The 22903-nt window shown below is 45.6% G+C and overlaps 2 protein-coding genes across 10 annotated transcripts in view; both read left to right on the top strand.

The window, feature by feature from the left end:
* The window catches only part of LOC308518976 (protocadherin gamma-C4), a gene marked incomplete at its 5' end in the record, with an annotated part of 148230 nt that overhangs the window by 50468 nt on the left and 74859 nt on the right, over positions 1-22903 (top strand). Inside the window, one exon of one of the 9 annotated variants that reach the window (XM_081090831.1) lies at positions 15049-17466. The exons of 7 other annotated variants lie outside the window; for them this stretch is intronic. In XM_081090831.1, coding sequence (XP_080946957.1) covers positions 15049-17466 — 2418 coding nt within the window. Of the gene's footprint in view, positions 1-15048; positions 21948-22903 lie in introns of those variants that run through there. One more of the 9 variants, XM_081090842.1, reaches the window with a different exon arrangement.
* Positions 932-13440, top strand: LOC308519253 (uncharacterized protein; the record flags this gene model as incomplete). Its single annotated transcript, XM_081091242.1, is given in 5 exon segments — positions 932-3399; positions 3401-3464; positions 6100-8378; positions 10424-12923; positions 13420-13440. Coding segments are annotated over 5 exon segments (7332 nt in total).

Consider the following 22903-nt stretch of genomic DNA (forward strand, 5'->3'; position numbering starts at 1 on the left):
AATGTTAATTTGAAACATTATCAATGTGTAATTTAAAATGGCATTTAAAAAAGAAAATTAAGCCCTAACCAGTTTGGCTCAGTGGATAGAGCATCAGCCTGCGGAGTCAAGGGTCCCAGGTTCGATTCCGGTCAAGGGCATGTACCGTGGTTGCAGGCACATCCCCAGTAGGGTGTGTGAAGGAGGCAACTGATCGATGTTTCTAATTCTCTATCCCTCTCCCTTCCTCTTTGTAAAAAAAATCAATAAAATATATTTAAAAGAAAAAGAAAATTAAGAAGCAAATACCTACAAAAATCTTGCTATAATGATTAATTAGTTTAAACAAAATAAAACAACTTCTGAGCCAATCATCTCAATAGGTCTATTTTAGTCTGAGTGAATTAATTGCGAGTGACAACTGGAGCTTCTACTTATTTGATAATAGATATTGACAACATTTATAATAAACCTTAAAGCATAATAAATAAAATTTAGTAATTTCTTTTTTTAAAAGTAAATGTCTTCCAGAAATAGGAGTAATTTAATGTGATGCTCACCCATAAATCTGATCATTTTATAATACTTTGTAAGACTTAAAATCTACTTCATCCCACACTTCTTGGCAATTACTTTTAAAATAAAATTCAGGGCCAAATTAAATAAATGCAAAGCAAACTATAGAAAGCAAGAAGTATTTTCCCCCTCTGTAATCTAGCAAACAGTATTACAATTTTAAGTGGTGCAGTAACTGTTTAGGGCTCTAAGCGCCGCTGTTCACCTAACTTGGAGATGAATGTAACCAAAAGCCATCGGATACTCTGGGCTCTCACCTCTCTAAGACCTGCAAATCCCACAAATCAACTGCAGGGCTGCAGCGAAACTCCGTCCTACATTTGGGACAATCTGGCTTTCCGAGGGGGTCTCCGAGCCTGCAGCATAAAGGTGCCCAATGAAGATTCCGAGTGGATTCCATAGCGAAAGAACAATGGCCGCTCCAAAGAATTACGGAGGACGCAGGGAGCTGATCCTGCTGTGCGCGCTCCTGAGTTCGCTGTGGGAGATTGGGAGGGGACAGATGCACTACTCGGTGCCAGAAGAGAGCGACAAAGGCTCCTTCGTGGGTAACATCTCCAAGGACCTGGGGCTGGAGTCTCAAGAGCTGGCGAAGCACGGAGTCCGCATCGTCTCCAGAGGTAGGACGCAGCTTTTTGCTCTAAACCAGAGAAGCGGCAGCTTGGTTACCGCGGGCAGGATAGACAGGGAGGAGCTCTGCGCTCAGAGCGCACGGTGTCTTGTAAATATCAACATCCTCGTTGAGGATAGAGGAAAAATTTTTGGGATAGAAATAGAAATCACTGATATCAATGATAATAATCCGAAGTTCCAGGCCGAAAATCTGGAAGTAAAAATTAATGAAATCGCGGCGCCTGGCACACGCTATCCACTCCCAGGGGCTGTTGACCCGGATGTGGGCTTGAATGCCCTGCAGAGCTACCAGCTCAGCCCCAATCGCCATTTCTCCCTGGACGTGCGAACTGGAGATGATGGAACTTTAAACCCTGAGCTGGTGCTGGAGCGCGCCTTGGACCGAGAGGAAGAGGCTGCTCACCACCTGGTCCTCATCGCCTCTGATGGAGGCGAGCCTCCTCGCTCCAGCACAGTGCACATCCTAGTGACAGTGTTGGATATGAATGACAATGCCCCGGTGTTCTCTCAACCGATTTACCAAGTGACAATCCCAGAGAACGTGCCCCCTGGCAGCCAGCTGCTTACTGTAAGAGCTAGCGACCCGGATGAGGGAACCAACGGAGAAGTGGCATATAAATTCTGGAAAATCAGTGAAAAACAATCTCCGTTATTTCAGCTCAACGAAAAAACTGGGGAACTATCAACAGCAAAGAGTCTAGATTATGAAGAATGTGCATTTTATGAAATGGAAATACAAGCTGAAGATGTGGGGGCTCTCATGGGGAGGACCAAAGTGCTCATTTCGGTGGAAGACATAAATGACAATAGACCGGAAGTGATTGTTACATCTTTGTTTAGCCCAGTCTTGGAAAATACTCTTCCTGGAACAGTAATTGCCTTCTTGAATGTGCATGACCGGGACTCCGGGAAGAATGGTCAAGTTGTTTGTTACATACATGATAATTTACCTTTTCAATTAGAAAAATCAATAGATAATTATTATAGATTAGTGACGTGGAAATATTTGGACCGAGAGAAGATCTCCATGTACAATATCACAGTGATGGCCTCAGATCTAGGAACCCCGCCTTTATCTACTGAAACTCATATCTCCCTGCATGTGGCAGACACCAATGACAATCCACCCACTTTTCCTCATGCCTCCTACTCAGCCTATATCCCGGAGAACAACCCCAGAGGAGCTTCCATCTTCTCTGTGACCGCCCATGACCCTGACAGTGGCAAGAACGCCCAAGTCACTTACTCTCTGACTGGGGACACCATCATGGGGGCACCTCTCTCTTCTTATGTCTCCATCAACTCTGACACCGGTGTGCTGTACGCAATTTGTTCCTTCGACTATGAGCAGATCCGAGACCTACAGCTACTGGTGACTGCCAGGGACAGCGGGGACACTCCACTCAGCAGCAATGTTTCACTGAGTCTGTTCATTCTGGACCAGAATGACAACACACCTGAAATTCTCTACCCCTCACTCCCCAATGATGGTTCCACTGGTGTGGAGCTGGCACCCCGCTCTGCAGAGCCCGGCTACCTGGTGACCAAGGTGGTGGCAGTGGACAGAGACTCAGGTCAGAATGCCTGGCTGTCCTACCGCCTGCTCAAGGCCAGTGAGCCAGGGCTCTTCGTGGTGGGACTTCACACAGGTGAGGTGCGCACTGCAAGAGCCCTGCTGGACAGAGACATGCTCAGGCAGAGCCTGGTGGTGGTGGTCCAGGACCATGGCCAGCCCCCCCTCTCCACCACTGTAACACTCACTGTGGCTGTGGCAGACAGTATCCCAGAGGTCCTGGCTGGCCTGGATGACATGAAGAACCCTGACAACTCTGAAGACTCAGATCTCACGTTGTACCTGGTGGTGGCTGTGGCCATTATCTCCTGTGTCTTCCTTGCTTTTGTGGTTGTTCTGCTGGCGCTCAGACTATGGCGATGGCATAAGTCTCGTTCGCTTCAGGCTTCAGGCAGAAGGTTGGTGGGCTTGCCTGCCTCAAGCTTTCTGGGTGTGGAAGGAGTACAGGCATTCCTTCAGACCTATTCCCATGAGGTCTCACTCACTGCAGACTCAGGGAAGAGTCACCTGATCTTCCCTCAGCCCAACTATGCACATACGCTCATAAGCCATGAGAGCTGTGAAAAAAATGGTTCCTTGTTAACACCCATAGATTTTCACGAAGGTAAGGACGAAGCTACTTCGGCTCAGGTGAGTTTAATTTTTGTTTACATTATTTCTCAGAGGCATTACATTCTTTATAAATCTATGTGTTTTGAAACATGTATTATGCAGAAAGTTTAAAATAGTTTTAAGGTGTACCCTAAATATGGGGGTCATTTTAGTGGTGGTACTACAACATTGAGCTCTAATTATCATAGTTTGTTTTATTTGCTTTCCCAAGGATTGGACATGATTGTTTAAATGTGAACTCTCAACCTTTTAAAGCCTTCCATATTTTACTGTAATTATAATTATCACTTATCACTCATTCACTTAAGAAGTAGTTGCTCAACCACAGAAGTTAAGTTTTTTTTCTATATAGGAATACATATATTCCTAAATTAGGACTGAGAGAAAATTATTGAGACTCCTAAATCCTTGAATTATCTTAGTAGAAATAAAATACATCACAGAATTTTATCATGTGTTTAGGGTTTGAACCTAAAACTAAGCTCTGAAAGACTCCTTCTTTTTAAATCTCTTTTCTGAACCCTGTGTCTGCATTAGTACCCTTGAAAACTTTAAGGCTTCTTATATTTCCAAATATAAACACTTTTTAAATGGTGGATCCTGGTTGTAGGTTTGACTCCCCCTAAATGTTGAATTTGTGTGTCAGTGTTCACCCAGGCTCACACAAGTGGAGACATGGAATCTAAAGTCCAAAATAGACATTGCTCCTCCCCCCAAAAGACAAAACAACAAAGTCAAGCCTGAAATAAAATGTCATTTAAACCGCTGAAAGAGACTTTTGTAAAATACAGAATCCCATGTTTCAGTAGAGTTCTAATGAATTGCTTTGATGGTGCAGCCATGTGAAATGTGTACTCATGGTAAGAGAGTTTGAGAATGTTAGTTCAAAGAACAGAAGTTTCATGGACACAAATTCTAAACAAGTTAATCAACTAAAAATGATTCCATCTGGACTATGTGTATGGCTTCTATATTCCTTGTTATAGCATTTTAATGAAACTAACCCCTGGCTTGTCATCAAGAGTAAGTAGAAAATACAATAAAATATTTGTTAGTAATAAAAAAGACATTTCCCGCCCTAGACGTCTTGGCTCAGTGGATAGAGCGCTTGCCTAGGGACTGAAGGGTTGCGGGTTCAATTCTGGTCAAGGGCATATGCCTGGATTGCGGGCTCGATCCCCAGTAGGGGGCGTGCAGGAGGCAACTGATCAATGATTCTCTTTCATCATCGATGTTTCTCTGTCTCTCCTTCTCCCTTCCTCTCTGAAATATATATATATTTCCCAAGGATAGTGCAGTGTTCCCTCCTATTTTGCATATACAGTGGGTGGGAGTTAACTTTATATTTTCTGTAGTGTTTGGATGCACAGTCATTTGAGGGGACAACTATATTTTTGGTACTTTACAATTTTAAAAAGTATGTGGACAGTTGTCCTGATAAAAAAGAAAATTCTTTCTCTTGGTAAAAACATTCACTAATTGTCAAAAAATTAAAATGAAGTAAAAAAATAGAATAAATGTCTCTATATTCAGTAAATGTATTTAAGTAAACTTACCATGAGCTCAGCTCCTTCCATTTCAAAGCATTACTTCAGTACAACATAGGTACATAGATAAGGAAGTAATGCAGTCTACTGTGATATCCCTTTGTGACTTTATATTAAAGAATAGATAAACATTTCCCCAGTAACTTTTACATACTCCATTGGGTATGACATAGGCCAAGTAATTCTGAGATATGAAGAAGAAGGTAGAGTAGATCATAGCTTGGCTAATCATTGAGACAGTATTTATGGAATGAATATTTCCTGAGATAGTCAGAAGAGTAAAAAAAAATATTAATTTTATAAACAGTATTGATAATATCAGAAGGTGTTTGGGATTAGTAAGGAATTGCACAACTTTACCAGTAATTTCAACAGTATTGATATTCTCTTAATATATGTGATGTGAAACAGCATTAATTATGTAGAAATGTTGGGGCAAAACATAAGAATGAATAAAAGAAAGAAGTTATTTCATATGTCATGGCTAATAAAGACAATGAATTTGTGAAATCAGTAGATGGTAAACTCTGAGGGCAATACCTATGATTTTCCCATTGTTATATCACCACTAACAAGCACAAGCCAAGAGCTCAATGTATGTTTGTAGAATGGGGAAATGAATGCACCAACACAGGTGAGGAAAAAGTGGTTTACAGTTGTAAGTATGTGGAACCCAGTTTATTCTTGTATTATTATTTATTAATTATTGTATTATTCTCCGTATGAGCAACTGCAAACCTACTTTTGCCCTACACTGTATATGTGGGTTTGTATAAAAACCCAACGCGATATGTCTAATAATTTGAAAACAAGAGTACAGATACCTTAAAGAAGGTCTTATAATTTAAGATGTAAATATAGTAACAAAACAAAAAAAACTGGCTTGTTTAGTCCAGCGCACGATTATACTTACTGTAGCTGGTTAGCCTGAAGCAGCAGAGGCTGCAGTTTCACAGTGCGGACTCTGGGCGCCGCTGTTGGCCAGAGTGGAGAGCTGGGCGCTGGTGATCGCCTCGCGCAGCCGCAGCTCGCTTTCCTCCGCTCACTCGCTAGAGCTGGCCTTTCCACCGCTCCCTCCCCTGGAAAAGAAGAAACCCTGACCCCCACGCAGGAACTAAAGGCTGCTCGGGGCTCCGGACACCCGCGACACAGACGTCACTGGTCCTCCGGCGTCTTCAGGCCGGTGAGCACGCTGAGGGGAGCAGAGGGATGGGGGGCGGCGCTGGGGACAGGGGCTGGGCTGAGCGGCGGCCGGTGCTCTTTCCCTTCCTGCTGTCTTTGTTCTGCCCGGCGCTCTCCGAGCCGCTGCGCTACCGGATTCCCGAGGAAATGCCCGAGGGCTCGGTGGTGGGGCACCTCGCCAAGGACCTGGGACTCAGTGTCCGCGAGTTACCGACTCGAAAACTGCGCGTCAGCTCTGAGAAGCCTTACTTCACTGTGAGCGCAGAGCGCGGGGACTTACTGGTGAGCGGCAGGCTGGACCGGGAGCAGATCTGCGGGAAGAAGCCAGTGTGCGCTCTGGAATTTGAGGCTGTTGCTGAAAAGCCACTGAACTTTTACCACGTGAACGTGGAGATCGAGGATATTAATGACCACCCTCCCAAATTCATGCAAAACTCCTTTGAGCTGCAAATAAGTGAGTCCACACTGCCGGGCACGCGATTTATATTAGAAGTAGCGGAAGATGGCGATACTGGCCTAAACTCTCTGCAGAATTACAAACTCTCTCTAAGTCCTACTTTCTCCTTGATAAATAAGGAGAAACCAGATGGTAGTAAATACCCGGAACTGGTATTGGAGAAACCCTTAGACCGGGAACAACAGAACCATCATCGATTAGTCCTCACTGCCTTGGACGGCGGAGATCCACCCCTAAGCGGTACCACGGAGCTCCAGATCCAGGTCACTGACGCCAATGATAACCCCCCTGTATTCAAGCAGGACGTGTACAGAGTCAGGCTTTCAGAAAACGTGCCACCGGGCACCACTGTGCTGCAGGTGTCAGCCACCGACCTGGATGAGGGCCTCAACTCAGAAATAACGTATTCTTTGTACAGGACGGGGCAAGTGTTCCATCTGAATTCAAAGAGCGGGGAAATTACCACTTCGCGGACACTGGATTACGAAGAAATCAAGGAGTATTCTCTGGTAGTGGAAGGAAGGGATGGTGGAGGACTGGTTGCACAATGTACAGTTGAAATTAACATTCAAGATGAAAATGACAACAGTCCAGAAATTACATTCCATTCTCTGGTGGAAATGATTCTGGAAAACGCAGTGCCAGGAACTCTAATTGCTTTCATCAAAATACATGACCGTGATTCTGGGGAGAATGGGGAGGTTAATTGTCGATTAGAAGGTAAAGTCCCCTTTCAGATCATCTCTTCATCCAAAAGTTCATATAAGCTGGTAACAGACGGGACCCTGGACCGAGAACAGACCCCGGAGTACAATGTCACCATCACAGCCACCGACAGGGGCAAGCCGCCCCTCTCCTCCAGCACCACCATCACCCTGCGCGTCACCGACGTCAACGACAACGCCCCGGTTTTCCGGCAGCCAGCCTACCTGGCCCACGTGCCAGAAAACAACCCGCCCGGGGCCTCCATCGCGCAGGTCAGCGCCTCCGACCCCGACCTGGGACCCAACGGCCAGGTGTCCTACTCCATCGTGGCCAGCGACCTGGAGCCGCGGGCGCTGTCGTCCTACGTGTCCGTGAGCGCGCACAGCGGGGTGGTGTTCGCGCAGCGCGCCTTCGACCACGAGCAGCTGCGCGCCTTTGAGCTGACGCTGCAGGCGCGCGACCAGGGCTCGCCCGCGCTCAGCGCCAACGTGAGCCTGCGCGTGCTGGTGGGCGACCGCAACGACAACGCGCCCCGGGTGCTGTACCCGGCGCTGGGGCCCGACGGCTCTGCGCTCTTCGACACGGTGCCGCGCGCCGCGCAGCCGGGCTACCTGGTCACCAAGGTGGTGGCGGTGGACGCGGACTCGGGACACAATGCCTGGCTGTCCTACCACGTGCTGCAGGCCAGCGAGCCCGGGCTCTTCAGCCTGGGGCTGCGCACGGGCGAGGTGCGGACAGCGAGGACTTTGGGCGACAGGGACGCGGCCCGCCAGCGCCTCCTGGTGGCCGTGCGGGACGGGGGACAGCCACCCCTCTCAGCCACCGCCACGCTGCTCCTGGTCTTTGCTGACAGCCTGCAAGAGGCGCTGCCGGACCTGAGCGAACGTCCTACGCCCTCTGACCCCCAGGCTGAGCTGCAGTTCTATCTGGTGGTGGCCTTGGCCTTGATCTCAGTGCTCTTCCTCCTCGCGGTGATTCTGGCGGTCGCCCTGCGCTTGCGACGCTCCTCCAGCCCCACCACCTGGGGCTGCTTTCAGCCTGGTCTCTGTGTCAAGTCTGGACCTGTGGCTCCCCCCAACTACAGTGAAGGGACTTTACCTTATTCCTACAACCTGTGCGTGGCCCAAGCTGGAAAGACAGAGTTTGATTTTCTAAAATGTAATGAGCAGTTGAGTTCAGGACAAGACATACTTTGTGGTGATTCAGCTGGGGCCTTATTTCCACTTTGTGGCTCTGGTGAATCGACTTCCCATCCTGAAACACTAACAACGGTGAGTTCCATTTAAGTGTCGTCCTTTTCATCAATGACCCAATTTTCTGTATTTATATGAAAACATATTACACCTCCCAGTCTAGTGAGTTGCTTTAGGGATATTATAGCCTGTCAAAAGCTGAGCTTTCCTTCTTCAAGGGGAGTGTTGAATGGGGAGTAGTTATGTGCCATAAAACAGAGTAATCTTACCAAGTTTGGATTTTCAAAGTGATGAGAGTGTGTTCTTTTTTCACAGCAAAATTATTGTACCAATTTCTTACTTCTTTTTCAAAGCTATTGAAATTTACCCACTAATTGTCTCATTCCTCATTTAACATTTTAAATATTGTATTACAAGTAAACATTAAAGCAGGCAATCATTTAATTAATCCTTTAGAGCAAAGAAACTCCACCCAGGTGTTTTCCTTCACTGATTTCGCTGCTACTGTTTCTCTCCCTTGTTTATGTTTGTTCTTCATGTCTTGTTCCTTATATCTACCTACTCATGATTTTTTGAATCCCTTAAAATTGTAAGAAAAAATCATCTGTGGTGTGTGTGTGTGTGTGGGGGGGGGTGACTCAAGTACCTCAACAGAAGGTCCAAATCATTTTCTAAGTTCCTTCAAGTTTTCTTGAATGCAAAATCTTCCTCTTTCCTTTTACAGTACAGGTATCAGGAGAGACTTGATAAAAGAAAAGGAAATGCTACTGCCTCTGACACTCTCATCTCTGGCCTCTATTTTTTGAAACAAAGGGGAACGCACTAGATTTGTGTTATTATTTGGTGCCCGAAACATAACTAGAAATTCTGTCATCATCATTGTATCTGCAGGAGGACAAGAGAATGATAACTTTCCCATTTTAAAGACAAAAACCATGCGTATACAAAGTTGCCATTAAATAAGCACCAGTCTTTTGCTGGTTTCCTTTACGAACTGCTTCAGTAAATGGGGTCTTTGCAAAGGGCTGAAATTGATCATAAAGGCACTTGCTTCTTCCTTTCTAGTGGTCACCACTTGTCTATTTCTTGTATTCTTTTTTCCAAGTTGTTACATAAGTTTCAGCGACTCTTAGAATAAGAAGTTTCAGACTACTTTAAAATTGCATGATTTCTTCATGGAAGGACTGAAATGAAAAACCTGCTTTTCAGTGTATCTTCATTTGAATCTTCCAAATGCATCATGTATTCACATAGAAAACTAAATTTTTTTTAAATAGCATAAGTTTTACAATCACAAATATGTAAAATTTAAAAACCAATGCGTTTTAAATTTAGTAATATTAGGTGAGAAAGTTTACATCTACTGCCTAATTAAAATTACTTTGCAAATAAAATTTTAAGGAACCCTTACTCGAGGAATTTTACTATAAAAATAATTAACCTTATAAAATAACTTCAAAGTGAAAAGTCTATCCATATATTCATTCAATATAAATTATGTAAGATACATATATGTCTAAAATTTAAAATAGAGAGACAGCTAGACTCTACCCAAAATTAAAGTTCATTTGATATTAAGAAAACTGGCGATTTAATAATACACTTAATAGAACTTTCATTCCACTACGACATCCACAAAGATGATTGCTTTTGAAATATGAACGTAAGAAATAATTAGCGAAATCTAAAATCGTAATTAGAAGAGAGTAGTGTTTTCCTGCAATCATCTGTGATCCAAGTGCTGTATTGCGTATCTGTGAGTGTAGTAACTGCTTAGGACTCTGAGCGCCGCTGTTCACCAAGTCTAGGAAAAACTCAATCAGCGCTCCCTCCAGATATAGAATCTGCCAACTACACAAAGCCCCGCGGATCCCGCGTACCAACCCCGGGACGGCAACAAAACTCAGCCTCCTCACTAGGGGCACTTCGGGTCTCTCCTGAGGAAAAAGACGACCTTAATTTGCAGGAGGAGAAAAGAACCTAAGGATTCAGCGTGGGGAAAAAGCAGTCTGGGGGAGATTAAAATCCGGAGTGAAGCAACAATGGCGGCTCCAATGAATAGCCGGCACCACAGAGGACTGGTCCTGCTCTGCCTTTTTCTGGGAAGGTTGTGGGAGATCCGGGCCAGCCAGATCCGCTACTCCGTGCCTGAAGAGACAGTAAAAGGCTATGCTGTGGGCAACATCTCCAAGGATCTGGGGCTGGAGCCGCAGGAGCTGGCGGAGCGCGGAGTCCGCATCGTCTCCAGAGGTAGGACGCAGCTTTTCGCTCTCAACCCGCGGAGTGGCAGCTTGGTCACCGCAGGCAGGATAGACCGGGAGGAGCTCTGTGCCCAGAGCCCACGGTGTCTGTTTAACTTTAAAGTTCTGGTTGAAGACAGAGTGCAGCTTTATGGAATAGAAATAGAAGTCACAGATATGAACGACAATGCCCCAAAATTCCAGGCAGAAAATCTGGAAATAAATATTAACGAAATCGCGGCGCCTGGCACACGCTATCCACTCCCAGAGGCTGTTGACCCGGATGTGGGCTTGAACTCCCTGCAGAGCTACCAGCTCAGCCCCAATCGCCATTTCTCCCTGGACGTGCGAACTGGAGAGGACGGAACTTTAAACCCAGGGCTGGTGCTGGAGCGCGCCTTGGACCGAGAGGAAGAGGCTGCTCACCACCTGGTCCTCATCGCCTCTGATGGAGGCGAGCCTCCTCGCTCCAGCACAGTGCACATCCTAGTGACAGTGCTGGATATGAATGACAATGCCCCGGTGTTCTCTCAACCGATTTACCAAGTGACAATCCCAGAGAACGTGCCCCCTGGCAGCCAGCTGCTTACTGTAAGAGCTAGCGACCCGGATGAGGGAACCAATGGAGAAGTGGCATATAAATTCTGGAAAATCAGTGAAAAACAATCTCCGTTATTTCAGCTCAACGAAAAAACTGGGGAACTATCAACAGCAAAGAGTCTAGATTATGAAGAATGTGCATTTTATGAAATGGAAATACAAGCAGAAGATAGTGGAGGGTTGAAGGCATGGACAAAAGTGCTCATTTCGGTGGAAGATGTAAATGACAATAGACCCGAAGTGACCATTACATCTCTGTTTAGTCCAGTTAGGGAAGATGCTCCTCAAGGAACAGTAATCGTTCTTTTCAATGCTCATGACCAAGACTCTGGGAAGAATGGTCAAGTTGTTTGTTCCATCCAGGAGATCCTACCTTTTCGATTAGAAAAGTCAATAGAAGATTATTATAGAGTGTTGACATCCCAAATTCTTGACCGAGAAAAAATCTCTGAATATAACATCACAGTGACTGCGACAGACAGAGGAACACCGCCCCTGTCCACAGAAATTCACATCACTCTGCACGTGGCTGACATCAATGATAATCCACCCTCCTTCTCTCAGACTTCCTACTCGGGCTATCTCCTGGAGAACAACCTTAGAGGCACCTCCATCTTCTCTGTGACAGCCCATGACCCTGACAGCAATGAGAATGCCCGAATTACTTACTCCTTGGAGGAAGGCACCATCCAAGGGGTGCCTCTCTCCTCCTATGTCTCCATCAATGCAGATACTGGTGTGATTTATGCGCTTTGTTCCTTCGACTATGAGCAGTTTCGAGATCTTCAAATGCAGGTTAGGGCAAGTGATAGTGGGAACCCACCCCTCAGCAGCAGCGTGTCACTGAACTTGTTCGTGCTGGACCAGAATGACAATGTGCCAGAGATCCTGTACCCCGACATCCCCACCGATGGTTCCACCGGTGTGGAGCTGGCACCCCGCTCTGCAGAGCCCGGCTACCTGGTGACCAAGGTGGTGGCGGTGGACAGAGACTCAGGCCAGAACGCCTGGCTGTCCTACCGTCTGCTTAAGGCCAGCGAGCCAGGGCTCTTCGCGGTGGGATTGCACACAGGTGAGGTGCGGACCGCGAGGGCCCTGCTGGACAGAGATGCCCTCAAGCAGAGCCTGGTGGTGGCAGTTCAGGACCATGGCCAGCCCCCTCTCTCAGCGACAGTCACACTCACTGTGGTTGTGGCTGACAGCATCCCAGATGTGTTGACTGACTTGAGTAATCTTGAGATCCCTTCCACCCCGGAGGCCTCGGACCTCACGCTCTACTTGGTGGTGGCCGTGGCTGCGGTCTCCTGTGTCTTCCTTGCCTTTGTTATCATCCTGCTGGCTCTCAGGCTTAGGCGTTGGCACACATCACGGCTGCTCCAGGCTTCAGGAGATGGGTTGGCTGGCATGCAGGCTTCTCACGTTGTGGGCATGGATGGGGTCCAGGCTTTCCTGCAGACCTATTCCCATGAGTTCTCCCTCACTTCAGACTCTAGGAGGAGTCACCTGATCTTCCCTCAGCCCAACTATGCAGATACACTCATCAGCCAAGAGAGCTGTGAGAAAAAGGATCCTTTGTGTGTTTCAGATGATTCAAAATTTCCTGTAGAAGACACTCCTTTGGTTCCAGTGAGTTCCATTTTTTCTTTCTTTCTATTATAATTGGTTTTCTCTCCAAGTGTTTGTACTTAAGGTAGGATATGTTGTTAATAACATATTTTTCACCATTTAAGTTTGTACTGGGTCCAATTTTTGTTCTAACATCTATAGAAAGCATTTATTGGTTACATCGCTGACATGATTTGCATTTTCTCATAATAATTCATTGGGTCAATGAAACCTTCCTTTTGGGACTGCTCTCATGATCTGGGGTTAACATGAGTTTTTTTATGGGGTTGCTTTATTAGTTATCCTGGTTCACTACTAATTTTAAGGCTGGTTTTCCATTCCTGAAACTTGTTATCTCCAATGGCCACATTGTGGAATTCTTATTTTTTTTTTAAAAAAGATCACTATAGTCTATACTATCCTGTAAGGGTAAATTAATGAGAAGGCAAATGCATTCTCTCAGAGACACAACTGAAGGTCTGGGTTTACTGCTTCTGCTTTTCTATTTCTATGACAGGACAACACCCCTTTGAGGTGACTTTTTCAGTCTAATGTGTGTAGAGATTGTTTACATTTAAAGATCATTTCTGAGGAAGATTCAAACTTCAGTTATCATGTATTTCCAACCCCAATTAAAGCATGTTTTATCCTTTTAATGGTGAAAATTTTAACATCCTTGTTTTCATATTCTCAAGGTTTTAATTCCCTAATGCTATAAGGTCAACTTATTTATAGCTTGAAACTCTTCTTTCCTATACTTTATGCTTGCTCAAGAGGGGTTTCTGAGACTGAACATTCTGAGAGGGGAAAGTAAGGAAAATAAAAAGTACCCTTTGATTAAGTTATTTATGGCTCAGTTCTTCAACTTTTGAGGCTAGAAATAAATCTGGTTATTGGGAAATGATTTAGGAAAATATTTTCAGGAACTGCTAAGAAGGTTCAAACAATATTTTACTGGCTTTTAGCTATCGGGAAAAAAATAATGTTTGTTTAATTTGATTTTACACATACTTTCAGTTCAAATAATAAATGACACTCTAGGAGGCTTTGAAAATAAGCTTTGCAGTCGACTCAAAATGCTATTCTAGACATGCTGGATACAAAGGCTCGTATGTCTGGGAATTTATTATAGCATGCAAACATTATAATTATTTCAAATATTCTCTATTTCTAATGTAGTAGGAAAAAAGTAAACCATCATCTGTAGTCATATTTTTAACCATGCAGTAAGGAAATCTTTTGGTTAAAGCTTCTGCCCTGGGGACTAATCTTTATTACTTAGTATTCACCAATATTAAAATATGTATTAATTTGAAAAATGGCTATTGATGAAGGTTTCTGTGTCAAGGTAGGTAACTACTATTCTGTAGGAAAAAATGTCACTGCCTTTAAAGAAGAACACAAGTATCACTGGAGGAATGACTGGACAGAGTGTGGAAAATCTTAAATTATAGTTTTCTTAAACTAGGTAGGACTTCTGCATGGGTAACAGATTATATAATAGAATATGCTTAAAGATAAAAGTATTTTTTAAAAAAGATAAAAGTCTTATCACCTCAATGTCTCATCTTAAAAGAAGTTAATTAAAATATCTTGGATTTGCTTCAAAATAATGAGAGAAGGAAATATATATTAAACAAAGATGGTCTTTGTTGATCATTGTTGCATTTGGGTGATGGGTATATTAAGATTCAATAATGCTCTCTGCTTTAGTATAAACTTGAAGTATTCCATAATAAATTTCGTGGAAACACTAAGTATATAGGCATCCGATGTAAACAAAAATTGGGGGCTATTATATAACTGCACTTTTGAAGAGAGAGATATCTTCTGAAGATAAATTGGATTCAAGACTAAAATGCCAGACTGCAGTTCCACACGGAGACTCTGGGCGCCGCTGTCGGCCAGTGCAGGGCGAGCGCTGACGGCCGGCATTCTTCAGCCTCTAGCCTGGGATTTCCTGCGCAGCAACCGACACAGAGAGAAGGAAACCGGCGACCACAGTGAGGCTCCTGGCCGCGCAGACTCTCTTCAGCCCGAACGGATTCCCAGCTCTGTCCTGGGACGAATGCTCTTCCCGTGACACTGTGGCTTGCGTCTCTTCGGCTTTCCGGAGAGACTGGGACCCGGCGAGAACTAGCGCGCGATGGGAGGGAGCTGCGCGCACAGACGCGGGGCCGGCCGGCTGCAGGTACTGTTTCCCTTCCTGCTGCCTTTGTTCTACCGCGCGTTCTGCGAGCCGATCCGCTACTCCATTCCTGAGGAGCTGGCCAAGGGCTCGGTGGTGGGGAATCTCGCCAAGGACCTAGGGCTCAGCGTCCAGGAAGCGTCAGCTCGGAAGCTGCGAGTCAGCGCGGAGAAGCTGCTTTTCAGTATAGACAGGGAGAGCGGGGACTTACTGGTGAAGGACCGAATAGACCGCGAGCAGATTTGCAGAGAGAGGAGAAGATGTGAGTTGCAGTTGGAAGCCGTGGTGGAAAATCCCTTAAACATTTTCCATATCATTGTGGTTGTTGAGGATATTAATGACCATGCTCCTCAATTCGATAAAAAGGACATACATTTAGAAATTGTTGAGTCTGTATCCGCAGGTGCACGAATATCCCTTGACCCTGCCACTGACCCCGATATAAACATGAACTCAATTAAAGACTATCATATAAATCCTAACTCTTACTTCAAGTTAATGGTTAGAGTTAATTCCGATGGTGGCAGATACCCAGAGTTATCGTTGGAGAAACCTCTAGACCGGGAGGTGCAGCGATCTCATCGCTTGATACTAACGGCCTTGGACGGAGGGGACCCGCCACGAAGTGCCACCGTTAGAATAGAAATTGTTGTCAAAGACACCAATGATAACCCCCCGGTGTTTAGCAAAGATGAATATAGAGTCCGTGTAAGTGAAAGTCTGCCCCCTGGGTCCTCCGTGCTGCAGGTGACAGCCGCTGACCAGGACGAGGGGGCCAATGCCGAAATAAGCTACCACTTCAGGAGCACTGCTCAGAGTACGAGGCACATGTTCTCCCTGGACGAGAAAACAGGCCTGATTACGAATAACCAGTCATTGGATTTTGAGGATATGGAAAGATATACCATGGAAGTGGAAGCAAAAGACGGAGGTGGTCTCTCCACCCAATGTAAAGTAATAATAGAAATCCTAGATGAAAACGACAACAGCCCGGAAATAATCATCACGTCTCTCTCGGATGAGATTTTGGAGGATTCCCAACCAGGAATGGTCGTGGCCCTCTTCAAAACACGGGACTGGGATTTCGGAGGAAATGGCGAAGTCATGTGTAATATAGAAAGAGACGTTCCTTTCAAGATTTACTCCTCTTCTAATAATTACTACAAGCTGGTGACAGATGGGGCCCTGGATCGGGAACAGACCCCAGAGTACAACGTCACCATCACAGCCACCGACAGGGGCAAGCCGCCCCTCTCCTCCAGCACCACCATCACCCTGCGCGTCACCGACGTCAACGACAACGCCCCGGTTTTCCGGCAGCCAGCCTACCTGGCCCACGTGCCAGAAAACAACCCGCCCGGGGCCTCCATCGCGCAGGTCAGCGCCTCCGACCCCGACCTGGGACCCAACGGCCAGGTGTCCTACTCCATCGTGGCCAGCGACCTGGAGCCGCGGGCGCTGTCGTCCTACGTGTCCGTGAGCGCGCACAGCGGGGTGGTGTTCGCGCAGCGCGCCTTCGACCACGAGCAGCTGCGCGCCTTTGAGCTGACGCTGCAGGCGCGCGACCAGGGCTCGCCCGCGCTCAGCGCCAACGTGAGCCTGCGCGTGCTGGTGGGCGACCGCAACGACAACGCGCCCCGGGTGCTGTACCCGGCGCTGGGGCCCGACGGCTCTGCGCTCTTCGACACGGTGCCGCGCGCCGCGCAGCCGGGCTACCTGGTCACCAAGGTGGTGGCGGTGGACGCGGACTCGGGACACAATGCCTGGCTGTCCTACCACGTGCTGCAGGCCAGCGAGCCCGGGCTCTTCAGCCTGGGGCTGCGCACGGGCGAGGTGCGCACGGCCAGACCTTTGGGCGACAGGGACGCGGCCCGCCAGCGCCTCCTGGTGGCCGTGCGGGACGGGGGACAGCCACCCCTCTCAGCCACCGCCACGCTGCTCCTGGTCTTTGCTGACAGCCTACAAGAGGCCCTTCCGGATCTCAGCGAAAGTCCTACGCCCTCTGACCCCCAGGCTGAGCTGCAGTTCTATCTGGTGGTGGCCTTGGCCTTGATCTCCGTGCTCTTCCTCCTGTCCATCATTCTGGCGATTGCCCTGCACCTTCGTCGCTCCTCCAGTCCCTCCGTTTGGGGCTGCTTTCAACCTGGTTTCTGCTCCAAGTCTGGACCTGTGGTTCCCCCCAACTACAGTGAGGGAACATTGCCCTATTCCTACAATCTGTGCGTTGCCCAAGCTGGAAAGACAGAGTTTAATTTCTTAAAATGTACTGAGCCCTTGCAGTCTGCTCAAGACATAGTTTGTGGTGATTCTTCTGGGCCCTTAATTCCACTTCAGAGTGGGAATGATTTGACTTCGCATCCTGAGACCCTAACACCGGTGAGTTTCATTTCTGTGTCTTCAGTAATATTCTACTCGTTTCTCATATTTCAGGTGTACTACTTCATTTTTATATCTAGAATAATTTTTAGAAAATCCATAACTAATCACCAGCTTGTCTTCTCAGTGTTCACTTTAGCTGACTATATTTTTCAAGATTTTTTACTTGGTTCAGAAGTTGCTCTATAATTTAAAAAGAATGTTACTCAATTAGAGATATCTTTTCAAGCTGAGATTAGCCAAACAGAGACAGTGGTCTTGGCTTCTTATGAAATAAATACATAATAACCTATCCAAATCTGCTAAGATTTAAGATAAAATTTCTATATCCTACTTATATGTTTTTAAAGCTTAATAATATTCAGGCACTCATTATCTATCAAAGCATGTGCTCCTTCCAAAAGAACATTTATTGCATACAATCTTATAGGTGTTTTTAGATTTCTTTTTTCACTATTTAAAAAATTTATAAAACTGTAAGCATTTGAGAGGTATGGTGAGCAGATCCATGAATTCCTGAGATAATATGCGAAGTTATAGATGTATGGTGTATTTTTCTTGGGAGAGGTGTCAAAATTTTGTTTCCATTGCCAAGGTTTCTATGGTCCCCAAAACTTAATAGTAACTACCCTGGCTGAATTTTTTTCTTCAAGTTTGGTCCTTCTGGCTTTCTTCTTATATTTACTTGTCTTTTCTTGGAGCTCCAGTTCTACTCTTTTCCAATCTTCTTTCCTCTCCATTGAAAGATCAAGAATTTCCAAGAAAGCAAATGAAATGCTCTTGCCTTTTGTGTTCAGACTCTGTCTTGGATTGTCTGGTATACAAATTGTTGAAGACTAAAGATAAAACCTTAATGACTAAAGATAAAATCTATGAAGAGTTACATATGTGGGACATAGTGACATAAACACTAATGAACACATGTTCTCTGTATGAAAGAAGTGAACCTCTAAGCCCTTCACCTTTGAAGGGAGAACTGCTGTTGGGTTGATGGGCACATACAATTGAAAGTATGTGTAGCACTTTACTTGGGCTCCCATACAAAATGTTAAAAGAAGAGAATATTTAAATTGGCAGCAGTGCCCTGATGAAAACAGGCCATTTGACATAAGCACTTATTTTTTAAACACCTACATCACTATTTCTAAGTTTGTATTTGAAAATTGCAGCACTTGAAACTCCTGTACATATATCTCTTCCAATTACAATACAGACATGTTCCCCTTAGTTTTTGATTACCTTCTCAACTTATTTAAATAGGTCAAACCCACTTCTAATAATGTATACCCCAAATAAGATACATTAAAAAGATTAATTGAGGATCAATAAAACTACTTTAGAAAACAACATTTTGAAAACCTTTTATACAATCTTAACACTAAACAAACTTAATTAGTTAATTAAATCAAAAATAAAAAGATTTTAAGTGAATTGTTAGGGGCATATCTCAGAGTTTCTGTATGAATGTCTAAACAATTGGATTGTTTAAATCTAAATTTAAAATAAAATTGTAAGACTTCTGAATATTTTTAGAAGCTCATATGAAATAAAATAAGCATTACTTACCTCTGGATATATTTCTGTTGAGAAAATAAGTGTTGAGATACATATTTAGCGAACTATTTTCACTTCGCATTTTATAGTACTTTCATTCCAGTTTATTCTATCCAGTAAAGAAACCTACTAATAGTTTATTTAATGATATCAGCCAAGAAATCAAAGAAGTAATGTAAAATAAAATAAAATCTCCATCAAAGAGTAGCGTTTGTTTTTTATGGTACACATAGCGGGTGCAGTAACTTCTGAGGACTCTGGGCGCCGCTGTCCGCCTACTAGGAAAGAATCGCAGCCCCCGCTCCAGCCGGATTCTCGGGGCTCCGACTACACAAAAGCGCCACAGTTCCTCCAAACCGGCTCCGGGGCTGCAGCGACACTCACTCCAGAATTTAAGGTGCTCAGCCTACAGAGACTCCTTGCAGCCAGAGGAAGAAAAAGGGACAGGGTCAAAACACGCAGCGTGTCCAGTGAGGACATTGCCAGAATTCCGTGACCAAACAATGGCCGCTCAAAGGAATAGCTCCGACCGCTGCGCGCTGGTTCTGCTCTGCCTTTTTCTCGGTGCGCCGTGGGAGTCTGAGGCCCGGCAGATCCGCTACTCGGTGCCTGAGGAGCTGGACACAGGCTCCTTCGTGGGCAACATCTCCAAGGACCTGGGGCTGGAGCCCCGGGAGCTGGCGGAGCGCGGAGTCCGCATCGTCTCCAGAGGTAGGACGCAGCTTTTTGCTCTCAATCCGCGGAGTGGCAGCTTGGTCACGGCGGGCAGGATAGACCGGGAGGAGCTCTGCGCTCAGAGCGCGCGGTGTCTGGTGAGTTTTAACATTCTTGTGGAAGATAGGGTGAAACTTTTCGGGATAGAAATAGAAGTAACTGATATCAACGATAATGCCCCCAAATTCCAAGCGGAAAATCTAGACGTAAAAATCAATGAAAATGTCGCTGCAGGGATGCGTTTTCCTCTCCCGGAAGCTGTTGATCCGGATGTGGGCGTGAACTCCCTACAGAGCTACCAGCTCAGCCCTAGTAGGCACTTCTCTCTAGCAGTTCAGAGCCGTGCCAACGGTGTCAAGTACCCGGAGCTGGTGCTGGAGCGCGCCCTGGATCGGGAGGAAGAGGCACAGCACCACCTGGTCCTCACTGCCTCCGACGGGGGTGACCCTCTCCGATCTGGCACTGTCCTCATCAGTGTCACTGTCTTCGATACAAATGACAACGCACCTGTCTTCACTTTGCCTGAATACCGAGTGAGTGTTCCGGAGAACTTGCCAGTGGGCACACAGCTGCTGACAGTCACTGCTACCGACAGGGATGAAGGAGCCAATGGAGAAGTGACATATTCATTCCGAAAACTACCTGATACACAATTACTGAAATTCCAACTAAACAAAAATACTGGAGAAATAAAAATATCAGAAAATCTAGATTATGAAGAAACAGGCTTCTATGAAATAGAAATACAAGCAGAAGATGGAGGAGCATATCTTGCAACTGCAAAAGTGTTGATTACAGTAGAAGATGTAAATGACAACAGTCCAGAAGTGACCATCACATCTCTGTTTAGTCCCCTGAAGGAAGATTCACCTCTGGGGACTGTTATAGCTCTTTTAAACGTGCATGATCTAGACTCTGGGCAGAATGGACAGGTCACCTGCTCCATAGCAGGTGATCTACCATTTAAGTTAGAAAAGTCCATTGACAGCTACTATAGATTGGTGACACACGGGGCTCTTGACAGGGAGCAGGTATCCTCTTACAATATTACTATAACAGCCACAGATGGAGGAAGCCCACCCCTGTCGATGGGAACTCACTTCACCCTGCAAGTGGCGGATATCAATGACAATCCGCCCACCTTCTCTCACATAGCCTACGTTACCTATATCCCAGAGAACAACCCAAGAGGTGCCTCCATCTTTTCAGTGGCTGCACTAGACCCTGACAGCAAAGAGAATGCTCAGATTATTTACTCTCTGACTGAAGACACTATCCAGGGGGCACCTCTATCTTCCTACGTCTCCATCAACTCTGACACAGGAGTCCTGTATGCACTTCGTTCCTTCGACTATGAGCAGTTTCGTGACCTACAGATGCAGGTAACTGCCACAGATAGTGGTAACCCACCACTCAGCAGCAATGTGTCTCTAAGTCTATTTGTGCTGGACCAGAATGACAATGCTCCAGAGATCCTGTACCCCTCTCTTCCCACCGATGGTTCCACTGGTGTGGAATTGGCACCCCGCTCTGCAGAGTCTGGTTATCTGGTGACTAAGGTGGTGGCAGTGGACAGAGACTCAGGCCAGAACGCCTGGCTGTCCTACCGCCTGCTCAAGGCCAGCGAGCCAGGGCTCTTCACGGTGGGGCTGCACACGGGCGAGGTGCGCACTGCAAGGGCCCTGCTGGATAGAGATACGCTCAAGCAGAGCCTGGTGGTGGCAGTTCAGGACCATGGCCAGCCCCCTCTCTCCGCAACTGTCACACTTACTGTGGCGGTGGCTGACAGCATCCCAGATGTCCTGGCCGACCTGGAAAGTCTTGAGCCTCCCAACCACCCTGACCACTCCAGCCTCACGCTGTACCTGGTGGTGGCAGTGGCTGCTGTCTCCTGTGTCTTCCTTGCCTTTGTCATCATGTTGCTGGCGCTCAGGCTACGCCGCTGGCACACATCTCGTCTACTCCAGGCTTCAAGAGGCGGGTTGGAGGGCGTGCCCGCCTCGCAATTTGTGGGCGTGGATGGGATGCGGGCTTTCCTGCAGACCTATTCCCATGAGGTCTCTCTCACTGCTGACTCTCGGAAGAGTCATCTGATCTTTCCTCAGCCCAACTATGCAGACACGCTCATCAGCCAGGAGAGCTGCGAGAAAAAGGATCCTTTGTCTTTGTTAGATGATTCGAAGTTTCCTATAGAAGATACCCCTTTGGTTCCAGTGAGTTCTATTTTTACTCCTTTCCTTTCATTTAAAAAATTATGATTGGTTTTGTTTTTAGGTTTGCAGCATATCGATGGGAATTTTTAATCTTTATTCTTTCATATTATCCAATTCGATTTGCTTCTTGCTAAAATATTCTAGAGTAGAACTTGTCAGTTATTAAGACTATGGCTTTACTTTCTGATAAACATATATGTAATGGCAAGGAAGATCTATCGTCATAAGATTGTTACCATTAGTTTTGCAGAGCCTTATCTTTTATAGTTTTGTGTGCTGTCCTTTGGTCAGATGCTGAAATCCTAGCTCTGATTTTGAAGGCAAGTCCGGTAAACATAGGTAAATGTCAGAAACAAATGCATTGACATCACTGGAAACATAACTCAAACACAAGGCCACTCATTTCCTTCCCAAGGAGAAGGGCAGAAGTACACCTTTGTGGTTATATTCTTTAAACTATACCTTGTAACGACAATCACAATTGAATTTACTTCCTAGAGATTTAGATTTTTCATCAGTATTTTATAAGAAATCATAACAATGTGTGCTTAAATTTTCCCAAGTGCAATCATATCTGGTAACATTGCAACACCTTTTTTTGCCTGAGATTCTAATTTCATACCATAGTGTGGAAGACATAGCATTTTAATTTGACTTTCCTTGCTCAATCAGGTTTCTAGAAAACATATAGAAGGTTAAATTATGCTCATTTTAAGTTCTTCTCTCTCTGTATTATTTTTTGGGTTAAATTCTCCAATCTCTGGGGCTGAAAAATATATAGAGATTGGGGAGACAGATGGGTTGTACATGTTCCCCAGGGATGTGTGCCAAGAGTATTTCAGTAGCTCCTGAGTGTAGTGGAAGAAAGAACCACCTCAAACTCTGAAATTGAGTGAAAATAAATTTAAAGTTAAAAAATGTTATTTCTGTAGGATATGTGATCCGAATATAAGCAG

The sequence above is a fragment of the Myotis nattereri genome (genome assembly GCF_964212035.1).
Source record: "Myotis nattereri genome assembly, chromosome: 5".
NCBI classification, from domain to species: domain Eukaryota; kingdom Metazoa; phylum Chordata; class Mammalia; order Chiroptera; family Vespertilionidae; genus Myotis; species Myotis nattereri.